The sequence below is a fragment of the Canis lupus genome, chromosome 33 (genome assembly GCF_003254725.2).
Source record: "Canis lupus dingo isolate Sandy chromosome 33, ASM325472v2, whole genome shotgun sequence".
Lineage (NCBI taxonomy): Eukaryota > Metazoa > Chordata > Mammalia > Carnivora > Canidae > Canis > Canis lupus.
The window spans coordinates 7,337,820-7,350,780 of NC_064275.1; the positions used below are offsets into that span (position 1 = coordinate 7,337,820).

Consider the following 12,961-nt stretch of genomic DNA (forward strand, 5'->3'; position numbering starts at 1 on the left):
CCTTTCTGGTGGGGTCTTTGTCTGGTTTGGGATCAAGGTAATGCTGGCCTCATAGAAAGAGTTTGGAAGGTTTCCTTCCATTTCTATTTTTTGAAACAGCTTTAGAAGAACAGGTACTAATCTTCTTTAAATGTTTGGTAGAATTCCCCTGGGGGGCCATCCATCCCTGGACTCTTGTTTGTTGGGAGGTTTTTAATGACCGCTTCAATCTCCTTGCTGGTTATGGGTCTGTTCAGATTTTCTATTTCTTCCTGATTCAGTTTTGGTAGTTCAGACATTTCTAGGAATGCATCCATTTCTTCCAGATTGCCTAATTTGTTGACATAATTGCTCATAACATGTTCTTATAATTGTATTTCTTCGGTGTTGGCTGTGATATCTCCTCTTTCATTCGTGATTTAATTGGGTCCTTTCTCCTGTGTTTACCAATCTTATTAATTCTTTCAAAGAATCAGCTCTTAGTTTTATTTATCTGTTCTACTGTTCTTTTGGTTTCTATTTCATTGATTTCTGCTCTAATCTTTATTATTTCTCTTATCCTACTTGGTGTAGGCTTTATTTGCTGTTCTTTTTCCAACTCCTTTAGGTGTAAGGTTAGGTTGTGTATTTGAGGTCTTTCTTGTTTTTTGAGAAAGGCTTGTATTGCTGTATATACTCCCCTCTTAGGACCACCTTTACTGTCAATATGTGGAAATGAATTTCATTTGTGTATCTATTTTGTATCATTTAGTCTTGCTAAATTCACTTTTTTGGTGGACATTAAGATTGTTGAAAGCATTTGGTGATGTCACTTGCAACAAAGAATGAACATTCTCAGGTGGCTCAGTAGTGAAGCACCTGCCTTTGGCTCAGGGCGTGATCCCTGAGTCTGGGATCGAGTCCCACATCGAGCTCCCTGAATGGAGCCTGCTTCTCCCTCTGCCTGGGTCTCTGCTTCTCTCTGTGTGTGTCTCTTGTGAATAAATAAATAAAATCTTTTAAAAAATGAACATTCTATTTCCTCCTTTCTTAACTTTATGCTTTTATTTTGTTTTGTTTTACCTTTAGCCCTGGGTTCAGTACAATGTTGAATGAAAGTGGCTACAGCAACTCTTCTGTCAATCCTAAGGGAGAAAGCATTCAATATTACACTATTAAGTTTGATGTTATTGATAGGTTCCTCATAGATGATTTTTATTAGCTTGAGGAAATTTCCTTTTATTTCTTGTTTGCTGAGAGTTAAAAGAATGTCAGATGCTTTTAGGCCCCTACACTTGTTGAAATAATCATATGGTCTTCCCACTTTTTTCTGTCATATGGTGAATTAAATTATTTGATTTTCTATTGTTAGACCAACTTTGCACTCCTGGTATAAACCTCACTTGGCCATGATTTATTATCAGTTCTATGTATTGCTGGATTTGGTTTGCTACCTTTAAAGAATTTTTGCATCTGTGTAACTGAGATTTATTGGTCTGTACTTTTCTGCTTTTGTAATATTTTTGTCAGATTTGGTATCAGAATTATCTTGGCATTGTGGAATATACGGGAAGCTTCTCTCTTTCTCTATTTTCTGAAAGAATTTACATGAGGCTGGTATTATTTCTTCCCTAATTCACTGGTAAAACTGTGTGGGCTAGTAGTTGGTTGCTTTCAAGATTTTTTCCTTATCTTTGAGATTCAGAAGTTTGACCATGGTATGTGTAAGTGTGGTTTTCCTTGTATTTATTTTGCTTGGGTTGTGTTGAGCTTCTTGGATCTATAGGTTAAAGTTCTTAGCCAGATTTAAGAAATTTTGACCGTAATTTCTTTTGGTATATTAAATGTCCTATTCCTTCTTTCTTTCTGGAACTCCAGTTGTATACATATTAGACTGCTTTATATTGTCTCACATGTCCCTGGAACTCTGGTTTTTTTTTTTTTTCTATCTTATTTTTCTTCCCAGATTTGAGGGGAGTTTACATATAGACTTTGAGCCACGAAGTAGTGCCCTTGGTGGAAATACTGTGTAAACTTGGAATAGCCTTCAGTTTCTGTCTGCTTTTCATTGCTGTCCAAAGTCCCCAAGTAGTTTCCTTTCTCTTTCCTCTTCCTCTTCCCCCTCCTTCTCCTCTCCTTCTCCTTTCCTCCTCCTTCTCCTACCCCCCCTTCCCCACCTCCTCCTCTTTCTTGACAACTTTTGTCCAGAATTTAAAAGTGTTATCTGTGGGAGGCTTAAATTATACAATCTATTCCATCATTATTGGAGCTGGAACTCTGCTTTCTGTATTCTTAAGCTTAGTTAATACATTCACCACCCACCCTACCTTCAATGTAGAGATACCAGTGTGCCCAACTCAAAATAACTAGTCACCAGATCCTTACAATCCTGTCTCAGACATGCTTCCTGAATCTGTTGAGACTTAAATTCCTTAGAGCCACTGCCCTAGATCTGATCCCCATTCAACTGGCTTTCCTTGCCCCCCCACCTCAGTCACTTCCTATATTACTTGAGATATCTTTCTAAAACCACATTTTTTATTATGTTACTACTTTGTTTTAAGATCTCTCTAGACTCTTGCAGGATTAAATCTCATTGGCTTGGTCTATAAACCCTCTCACAATCCAGTTTGCGTCCTGCTGTTGCTCCACATAGAACCAATATTCCTGATTTGTTAAGCGTTGCTATGTTCCTTGAACACATCAGAACTTTCCATATTTTTGTGGTTTTGCACTTTGTATCCTGCCTATTTGGGGCTATTCTTTTTATTTGGCTTTTCTAGATTCAGCCTTAAAATCTGATTCAGGGATCCCTGGGTGGCGCAGCGGTTTGGCGCCTGCCTTTGGCCCAGGGCGCGATCCTGGAGATCCAGGATCGAATCCCACATCAGGCTCCGGTGCATGGAGCCTGCTTCTCCCTCTGCCTATGTCTCTGCCTCTCTCTCTCTCTCTCTCTCTCTCTCTCTCTCTCTGGGTGTGTGTGTGTGTGTGACTATCATAAATAAATAAAAAAAAATTAAAAAAAAAACTGATTCAAATACCACTTCTTCTGGAAAGTTCTCCCTGAATAAATTACTTCTGTCCTCAACATCTCTCTTCTTTGTTCTTGAAGTACTTACAAATCTGCATGTTGGCTTAGTTGGCTGGTCTATCTATCTATCCATCCATCCATCTCATCTATATAATCTCCCGTTTCCCCCAGTAGATACTAATCTCCTTGATCAAGGTATTGTTCTTTCAAATGTAGTTTTTTGGTCTTTATAATCTTTTGTAATCATTGTATGTACTGTTTAAATTCTCAATGTGTATTTTTGTTGATGATAATATTACAAAAAAATTACTTCTCCACTGGTACTCAAAGTAATTGTTTTACATATAGAAATCAAAGGCCACAGATCCAAAAGGAGAAACTGATCAGCCAGTTGGTGTACTATTCTATTATTTATTGTTTTTTTGTTTGTTTGTTTTTTTAAGGATCATTAGCCTCCTCATCAACCATCCCTATAGACTTCTGCAGGAATGGTGGAACCTGGGAAAATGGCAGATGTGTTTGTCCAGACTTGTGGAAAGGACGGAGGTGTACCATTGGTAAGTTATTTGGAATGGTACTAGGGTATGAGGTTTAGGTGACTTGTGTTAATAAGGACAGCAGCAAAGCTTCCTGAAGCTTCTGTTAATAATTTAGTAACAATGGCTATAATTATGGTGGCTTTGGGATCCCTGGGTGGCGCAGCGGTTTGGCACCTGCCTCTGGCCCAGGGCCTGATCCTGGAGACCCGGGATCGAGTCCCACATGGGGCTCCCTGCATGGAGCCTGCTTCTCCCTCTGCCTGTGTCTCTGCCTCTCTCTCTCTCTGTGTCTATCATGAATAAATAAATAAAAATAATGATGGTGGCTTTAAGATGTGTTTGTTAGCTTAATAGTAAAAGTGGAGTATTCTTTTTGGGCTACTTACCTGTATGTTCAATTTACCTAGTGTATTTCCCAACTTTCCAGTTTGTGTGTAACCTGACAGATGCTTTTCCTTCTTGTTGCAGTGCCTATTCAGGGCAAGGGGTGGTATGGTTTCCTCAGGTCCTTTCAGTTAGTGATACGCTATATTATCCCATTTCAAATATCACAGTTCTAACATATTTAACTTTTCTGAAATCAAGGCACATCTTCCTATCCAAGGCTATATTTAGATGAAGCTTTTGCCTTTTTATCCTTTCTCTTGATAAGATGTTATTAAATTAGTTTGACTTCAGGCAGTGTTCTCAGAATCAAAGTTCAAAGCCACTTTTTTTTTTTAATTTTTAAAATTGTTTTAAAGATTTATTTATTTATTTGTGAAAGACACACAGAGAGAGACAGAGACAAAGACAGAGACAGAGACAGAGACATAGGCAGAGGGAGAAGCAGCTCCCTGGAGGGAGCCCAATGCAGGACTCAATCTCAGGACCCCAGGATCATGACCTGAGTCAAAGGCAAATGCTCAACCACTGAGCCACCCAGGTGCCCCACCACTTCTTTTTTAAATTAAAGTACAGTTGACACACAATGTTACATTAGTTTTAGTGTACAACATAGCTTTTATGTACAACATAGTGATTTAACAATTCTATCCATTATGCTTGCTCACCACAAGTGTAGCTCCCATCTGTCACCATACAATGCTATTATGATACCATTGAACTGTATCACTTATGCCGCAGTTTTTATTCCTGTGACCTATTCATTCCATAACTGGAAGCCTGTATCTCCCACTTGCCTTTTCCTATTTTGCCCATCCTCCCACCTTTTACCTCTGGCAACCATTCTTTTATTCTCTGTGTTTATAGGTCTGGTTCTGCTTTTTGTTTTTCATTTATTTTGTCTTTTAGATTCCACATATAAGTGAAATAATATGTATTTTTCTTTTTCTGTCTGACTATTTCACCTAGCATAATACCCTCTAGGTCCATCTATGTTGTTGCAAATGGCAAGGTCTCATTCTTTTTCACAACTGAGTCATACATGCACACACACATACACACACACACACACACTCTTAGGCTGCTTTCATGTCTTGGATATTGTAAATAATGATGCTTCAAAGCTGCATCTTCATCTGCAGTATGCTTCCCAATACTCGGTACACTTTATGCTGACTGCCTAGGAGCCAGAGCCCTAGAAATACACTCCTATAATTTGCTACATTCCTACGAGTCAGTATATCTCACATGCTCCATGACTTTGGTCTTTTTTCTTTGACCCACATCCTCATGGTACCCTTTGGTACTACAGGTTCTATATCTTTAATTTTTAAGATTTCAACTAATTTGATTTCATGATCCTTCTGATGTGTCAGTGATCACATTCTACTTACCTCTACCAAGTTACATATTGTGCACATTTTAACTAGAACCCATTATCTAACATACTAGTTTTTCTAATGGTATTAGCTGAACCAGATAAAAGAGTATGAAGTGTCTGGTGGGTCAGTGGGTCCTAAAGTCTTCTATTTTCCTTCAAATTATACTGAATAGGTTTTGAACTTTGACTTTTATCTGGTTTGAAAATTTAAGAAGAAAATTATTATTTATGATGAAAAAAATGTTTCATTTTCATTACAGCTAATTTCTGTGAAAACAGTACCTATGAAAGTTTTACTTTTGACAGAATTCCAGTGGGAAAATATGGATCTTCTCATCAAAGGTGTGATAAGGACACATTAAATGGTATGTGTTTTTCCAAACATCTCCTGTGTAAGTATACGAATCACTATGCTGGGTCAGAGCTATCATCCCTCCAACTAGTATTAAGCCCCTGGAAGAGGCATCAAAGAAGGCCTTGTGAAAGGGTTTGGCTCTGTTTTATGATGCCAATGTTCAAAATTTAGGATACAACTTCACATAATTCTAATTCTCCTAAAAACTGTAATATGGATCAGTTATAAATTCCTTTTAATCCATCATTTTCCATTGGTTTATTTTCCCAGTTTCATCCATGTCCTGGAATTTGAACATATTAATATCTATTCATTGAGTTATATAATTTGTCTGAATTTTAAACATTAGTTATAGATTTGTACCATATCTACTTTCTTTTTTTTTTTTCATATCTACTTTCAAACTTCTATCTTTCTAGGTAGAAATGGTCAGTTAAGTCTGTCCACACTTGGTAGTTCTTCATCTCCTTGGTCATTTTAGTTATCCATTTTGGAACATTCTCCAGCTTCATCACACTTTTCTTGAAGCACGACAACCTTGCTTGCATAGAGACATTCCAAGAATAAAGGAGCAAATAACATTTTCTAATTTCTTATATGCTCCCTGTTGATATGTAGGATTTTGACAAGCCGTTTTATTGCTGTATTGGGTTATATCTTCCAAGAATAGCCCTTAAAAATTCAAAAATTCCTTTCCTGACAGCTCAGAGCCCATTATGCCATATGATTTTCCCTTAATGTTTTATCTGAACTTTGTTTGCATTGACTTCCATTTGACCAGTCCCCTATTTCTCACACCTTCCTGCAGGATATCATTTCCTACAGAATAAGATATCTCAGTAACACAGCCAATTCTAGATCATTTATGAAGATGCTTGATAGAAATTCTGTCAGTAATAACCCTGCTGGAGAATTTCACATTTTATTTAGATACTTCTTATTATGTATGTCAAGGGCTCTTTGAAACACTGCAGTACTTACAGGTACTGGTCTTTCTTCTTTGTTTCTTTATCTTCTTTATTCTAAGAGATTATGTAGACCAGTATTCCATTTGCAGAATTCAAATAGCCTCTGCTCACATATATCATGCCTACTCAAATATTCATGATCCTATTTACATAGGTCCTTCTAGCCTCTTGATTGAAAGCTCAGAAAGTAAAAGATAAGCGGAAGGGGTTTCATGTATTGGTACTTACTTCTTATACTGTATGGTATCCAGGAATACCTATTGTCTTAATTTTTCATGTTTTGTATATCTTAAATATTTCATTATAATTTATAAAAGAGATACAACTACAAAAAATAGCTGTGGGCTACTGAATGAGGAGCAGTATAAAAAAGTCAGTAATGTGCTCATCAAAGGACATCACATTTGTTTGATATATATTATGTTTTTGGGACAAGAGAATCACCATCTTTCATTTGGCTCTTTTATTTGGTTATATGTTTTTTTCTGAGCAACACTTATGAACAGGTTTATTTTTTACACCTTGAATTTCAAATTGAGCCTTTAAAATAATTTTAGAGATATAGATTCCAGCTATTGGCAAATTTGCTTTTAGTTTCATATTAAGAATTACTTCTAAATTATTTAAGTTGATATAGTAAATGACCAAAATATTTTCACTGATTTTGAGTGGGTATATTCATTCACATAGGTAATATATAGGAAAAAATGTATTAAACGAATAAAATTCTACATATATATTTGAAATTTTCATTATGTCATAAAGTAGAGGTGGAGCCATTATGTAAGTTAAGAGTGGCTTTAACCTTCTACTTTGTATCTCTAATTTCAGTGTTTCTAGGTGTTACCTCAAGAAGCAGCTGCTAGAAGCTACTCCTGAGAAAATTTCACCTTCTGATAGCTGTCTCTAATGAGAGCTGGAGGTGATTTTATCTATTAATAGCCTCTTAAGCATTAGCCACAGGAGGACACTGAGGTAGGGAGGCTCAGCGATAATTACAGGAAATAGACCCAATGATTCAAAAAGTATTTATTGAGAGCCAACCAGGTATCAAATAGGTGCTACAATACAGTGGAACTCTTTGCCTTTCAGGTGTTCCTCAGATTTGGATAAAGAAGGAAAGATCGATTGATTGATTCAATACTTAGTAGGAATTTTTCATACTGTTTCTGATCTCTCAACCTTCATCATATCCAATTCAAAGCCCTATGTCCCTAGTTGTTGGAAGGCACATCTTCCTTGCAGACTTCAAAAGGAGGAAATAGTTGGCTGGTCTTTTGATTTTCGGATTTAAAAATCAAGATAAGTGACATCTGCCTAAAAGTTTCCTGTAGTGACTACCCGATTCACTTTTCCATTGCTGTGTATTACATCATCCCAAATTCCATGGCTTCAAAGAATAATGATTTAGATTTTTCATAGATCTCTGAGTTGATGGACTGGTGGAATGTGCAAGATGACCTCACTCACATGGTGCTTTGTTGCTGGTTGTATGGCCTCAATTGTCTTCCACATAGCCTCTCACCCTCTAGTAGATTAGAGCTGCTTCCCCACACAAGAGTCTCCGGACAGTGTCCCAAGACAGAAAGGCTGCAACTTCAAGTCTTGAGGCCCAGGTTCTGGAACTCTCACAGAACATTCTCTTGGTCAATGCAAGTGATAAGTCCAGTCCAGATTCAGAAAATGGAGAAGTGGGAGTCGCAAAATCACACAGAAGGGGATGTGTACAGGAGCAGAAAATTGCTAGTGCATCTTGCCATCTTTGCAAACAGTCTTTTTTTTTTTCTTTTTATTAAAGCGGGCAATCCAATGGCAACGCGGCTGTGCAATATTACTAAGTATGGAGTGATAGTATTACAAAACGTGACCATAGGAAATTGCAATGAAAATCTGGAAACCCTGGCAAAACAGGTATGCCACAGAGGCCATGGGCTGGGCAACTGGAGAAAGTTCGGACTATGTAAGTCTGTTCTTTAAATACCTAATGGCCAATGCGTTTAAAACTCTCATATTAGAAATAACAAAAACTGGTAACTAAAACCACTCTTTTTTTTTTAAGTTGATATCTGTTTGTGAAAAGGGACTACTGGACCTGTTGGTTCAGCAAATTTTAGCAAATGATGATCTATAACAGATTTTAAATAGCCTCATCTTTTTAGACCAATGAAGTGTTGACTGAAAATAGATCACTGACATTTGAGATCAAAGGGAATGTATTTTGATGGTCAACTGAATCAGATTAAAAATAAAGGGGGAGAAAAACAACAACCAAAAAAGACCTTTTGAGACCCTAATGCTCATCTCAGGGCTTATCTGTGAGCCAGTGAAGTAGGTAATACATATGATTAGATATTTTTTCAATTTTTTCATTAAATTATTTTAACCTAGTGTATACCTAAATGCAAATGCATGGAATGGCTAATATCTGGGGCCAAGAAAGGGGAGGAGAAGGAAACTTTGGTCCTTCTAAGTGTAGGGCATGTCAAATACATTATCTCATTTAGTTCTTCTAGAACCTCAGTTATTCTCATAGATAATTATAGTGATTATACTAATTATTGAGCAATTACTGTGTGCCAAATACTGTGTGACACTTTACATGTTATTTTATCATATTTAATTCTTACAACAACTATATAGTTATTAATGTACCTATTTTATAGATGAGGAAGCTATCTCTGAGAGGTGCAGTGAACCATAGCCAAAAAGGATTTTTATTTTAAAGTACACACTGTATCATGCTGGCTCCCTAATTGCAGATAGACAGGGTTAGGGGTAGAAATGGGGTTGGGAGTGGAGAGTAGAGGTGGATGCTAATGCCATAGTTTGTGCCAACTTCACAAACTGGGGGAAAGACCTCATGTTCTGGAGTCTCACTAACCAGTTTTTGGCTCTCAGCTCTGACACTTTTTTTTTTTAAGATTTTATTTATTTATTCATGAGAGACACACAGAGAGAGGCAGAGACATAGGCAGAGGGAGAAGGCTCCTTGCAGGGAGCTCGATGTGGGACTCCATCCCAGGACCCTGGGATCACGACCTGAGCCAATGGCAGATGCTCAACCACTGAGCCACCCAGATGCTCTGCAGCTCTGACACTTTTAATCTGAACTCTTTTACCTCTCTAAACCTTTAAACAGGGATGAGGATGCTCCATTCATAGTGTTGTTTTGTGTATTAAATGTGATAATACCTACAAAACATCCAGGGAAGTGCCTGGCCCAGAGCAGAGACCTAGCTATTGAATGAGAGCTTTCTTCATTTCTGTACATTGATTGAATATTGTTTTCAACTCTCCTCTGTGAATGGCCTGTAATCTTGGCTTGATTTTTGAAATAATGCTGCCATCTAGTGAAAAACACGTGCACATTAACACCTGGTGTTAGCCTCACAACACCAGAGCCAGGGGGCCAGCTGGTACCTGGAGATAGGGTTTAGTGTTTCCCAATCTGCGCTGAAAAGCTGTTTTAACAATTTCCAACCCCCTGCAGACCAATAATTTTGTAAAATGTAGTAAAAATTAATTATTAGGAAAATGGGATGAAAAAAGACAGATAAAATATAAATCTTTTTTTTCCTCTTTTAAAAAAGATTTATTTATTTATTACTGAAGTATCATTGACACACAGTGTTACATTAATTTTGGGTGTACAAAACAGTGATTAGAACAAGTCTATATGTTGTGCTATGCTCACCCAAGTGTAGCTACCATCTAAATATAAATCATTGAAACGAATCATTGGGTTCACCAGCATACAATTGTGTAAGTTTCTGACCAGTTACCCTCAGTTTCTGTGCTTGCCTTCCTATGAAGCCTGTAACAAACAGTGAATCAACATTGGGTCATGGATCCCACCTTGAGGAGCATTGATCTACCTATGGCAGTTCATTAATCCTGGCCCATAGTAAGAGCTGGAAAACCCACCAGCCTGCATGTACTGTGTCTTTTACTCAAGGAGAGAAGCAAACATGAAGAACCAAGTGGATGTTCATGAGATTATCAGCTAAATTCCAGCTTATTCCCACCTGCAATTGCTTGCAAAGTGTTTAGACATAGCTGTATGAAGTTAGGGTTTTTGTTTTTTTCTTAAACAGATAGACAACATCTCGTCACAGTCTCTGAATATTTCCAATGAAGCTCAGATTTTAACATCTGATGCCAAGAGACTAACTCCTGACAATGTCACTTCTGCTACTAGAGTGGTTGGGCAGATCTTCAACACATCCAGAAATGCTTCCTCTGAGGTAAAACTCATAAGCTTTTTAAAAAGGGGGAGGGGGAGGGAAAAAAAAGACATGGAAAGAAAGACAAAACTAGAAATCACTTTACTTGGTTCAATAGTAAGTATGAGAGTTATACTACGTGTTGTGGGCTATGTTTCCACTATCAGAGCCCTGCAGTCTTACTTAGTTTCTGCTTCTGTGTGTGTCTGCTTTGGTGTTCCTAGGGTTGGGGTAGAGGTTCTGTGAAGGACCTCGCTTTGAGGCCGAATTCAGAAACCTAAGCTTCCTGAAGGACTCAATTTAAAATTTCACCATGTGTTACCTTTATTCTCTCTGCTATCTAAAATGACACCTTGAATTTTGAAAAATATCTGCCTCTAGATTACCGTTCTAATGGTGCCACTTGACCCCATAATAATGCTTGATAATGGTGGTGAGGATTGTATATGACACATGTCTTCTACGATGATTGTTTGCTGCCTTCTTCCTGGCAGGCGAAAGCTGTTGCTGTAGCCACAGTGAGTCAACTTCTAGAAGCCAAAGAAGATGTTTTTCAAAGTGCTGCTGCTGCTACTGACTATGATGATACCTTTGCAACGTAAGCACAATTCCAGTTGGTAAAGAAGACGTCACAAAGTGCTAGTTAGTTTCCTGGGTTACAGCATTGAGAAAGATGTCTTGATTTCTCTCATGGATGCACTAACTGGCTGATTCCCGGGAATGCAGACCGAAGTCTTGGCTTTCCACCTTTCCCAGATCACCTGATCTGATCTTCATTGCTTAGACAGAGTGGTACATGTGAACTCCTGTTTCCTGGGGAGGCCACGGCTCAGGAGGTAGAGAACAACTGGGCTGATTCAGATTAGAACCTCTGTTCCTAGCTTTCCCTTGGGTGTGGCCAAAGGTCAACCTGCAGGCACAGTAGGAGCTCTTCCAACTGTTTTCTCAATGTACAGAGCTAAAAATAATAGCATGACTTTGCAGGACACATTGCCAGCTGCCTGTACATGACTCAGCTAGCCCCAACATCCTGGTGTGTCTTGGTTTAGCTTTCTTTAGCTTTCCCAAGGCTACATTGGAAAAAAAAAAAAAAAAAAGAATCCAACTCTACCTGCCTTCTCTCTTTTTGATTCCTATGTTTGGGCATCTTTTAGTTGTATATTTGTAATAAAACTCATGTGCTTTATTATAGAGATCCCTTACTAGGATTCATTATGTTTTTATCTTATATATAGTTTTTAAAAATTTTTAAAATTAAGTAAATATACATACTCACCATAGAAAAATAAGAAAATATATATATGAGCAAAACTTAAAAAATTGTCCCACCTTTTTTAACCTGTTGGTATATATTGTTCCAGGTGTTTTTCTCTGTATGTGTTTTTGTGTTTGTATCATATTACATATTACTGATTTATAGCTGTTTTTTGTCACTTAATACCTTATGAACATCTTTTCAGTATAAATATCCACACATATACATCATAAATTTTAGATACTGTATGAGTGAACTTTTATTTAAGCAATTCCTCCTGAGGGACATTTAGATTGCTTCAAGTCTTTTACTATTTTGAGCAACCAACATTCTTATACATAATCTCTGTTTGTATGGCCCATAATTTTTAGGAGAAATTCCTAGAAGTAACTCTTAGTATTCTAATTTTTACAGTGAGCCCTCAATGTAGAAAAAGCACAAAATCATGAAATGGATGGAACATTCAAAAGATTATAATTCTGAAAGACGGTGGTAGAGGTGGTTGTTTCAACAGTTTTGCTGGTGTATTTTATGACTTCAGATTTCAGTAGGTGTCTGGGCCCTTCTCACTGGGAGTATAAAGACTCCCATTTTTCTTGAAGTTGGAGAAGGAAGTGGCCATGGAATTCAGAGTCTCTGTTCAGTGAACATGGAGCTTGAGAGCCAGAGTGGGCTCCCTTCGGAGCTGGAGACTATGTTTGCAGTCTTGCTAGGGAGAAAGGAGAAGGGTGGATGTTTCTTTCTGGTGAGAAAGCTGAGGAGAGAGCAACTATGAGATTCAGCTGAGAAAGTCACACATTATGATACAGATGAAAATACTATCCTGACAATAAGAAATTATGAATTTTACTGGCTTACAACATGGAG

The 12,961-nt window shown here is 37.6% G+C and overlaps 1 protein-coding gene across 2 annotated transcripts in view; it reads left to right on the forward strand.

Moving 5' to 3' along the window:
- Positions 1–12,961, forward strand: part of ADGRG7 (adhesion G protein-coupled receptor G7) — a 66,860-nt gene that overhangs the window by 15,812 nt on the left and 38,087 nt on the right. The window contains exons 2-6 of one of the 2 annotated variants that reach the window (XM_025416379.2): positions 3,433–3,546; positions 5,554–5,658; positions 8,415–8,527; positions 10,711–10,860; positions 11,334–11,437. In XM_025416379.2, coding sequence (XP_025272164.1) covers positions 3,433–3,546; positions 5,554–5,658; positions 8,415–8,527; positions 10,711–10,860; positions 11,334–11,437 — 586 coding nt within the window. Of the gene's footprint in view, positions 1–3,432; positions 3,547–5,553; positions 5,659–8,414; positions 8,528–10,710; positions 10,861–11,333; positions 11,438–11,465; positions 11,676–12,961 lie in introns of those variants that run through there. The other variant, XM_035709992.2, reaches the window with a different exon arrangement.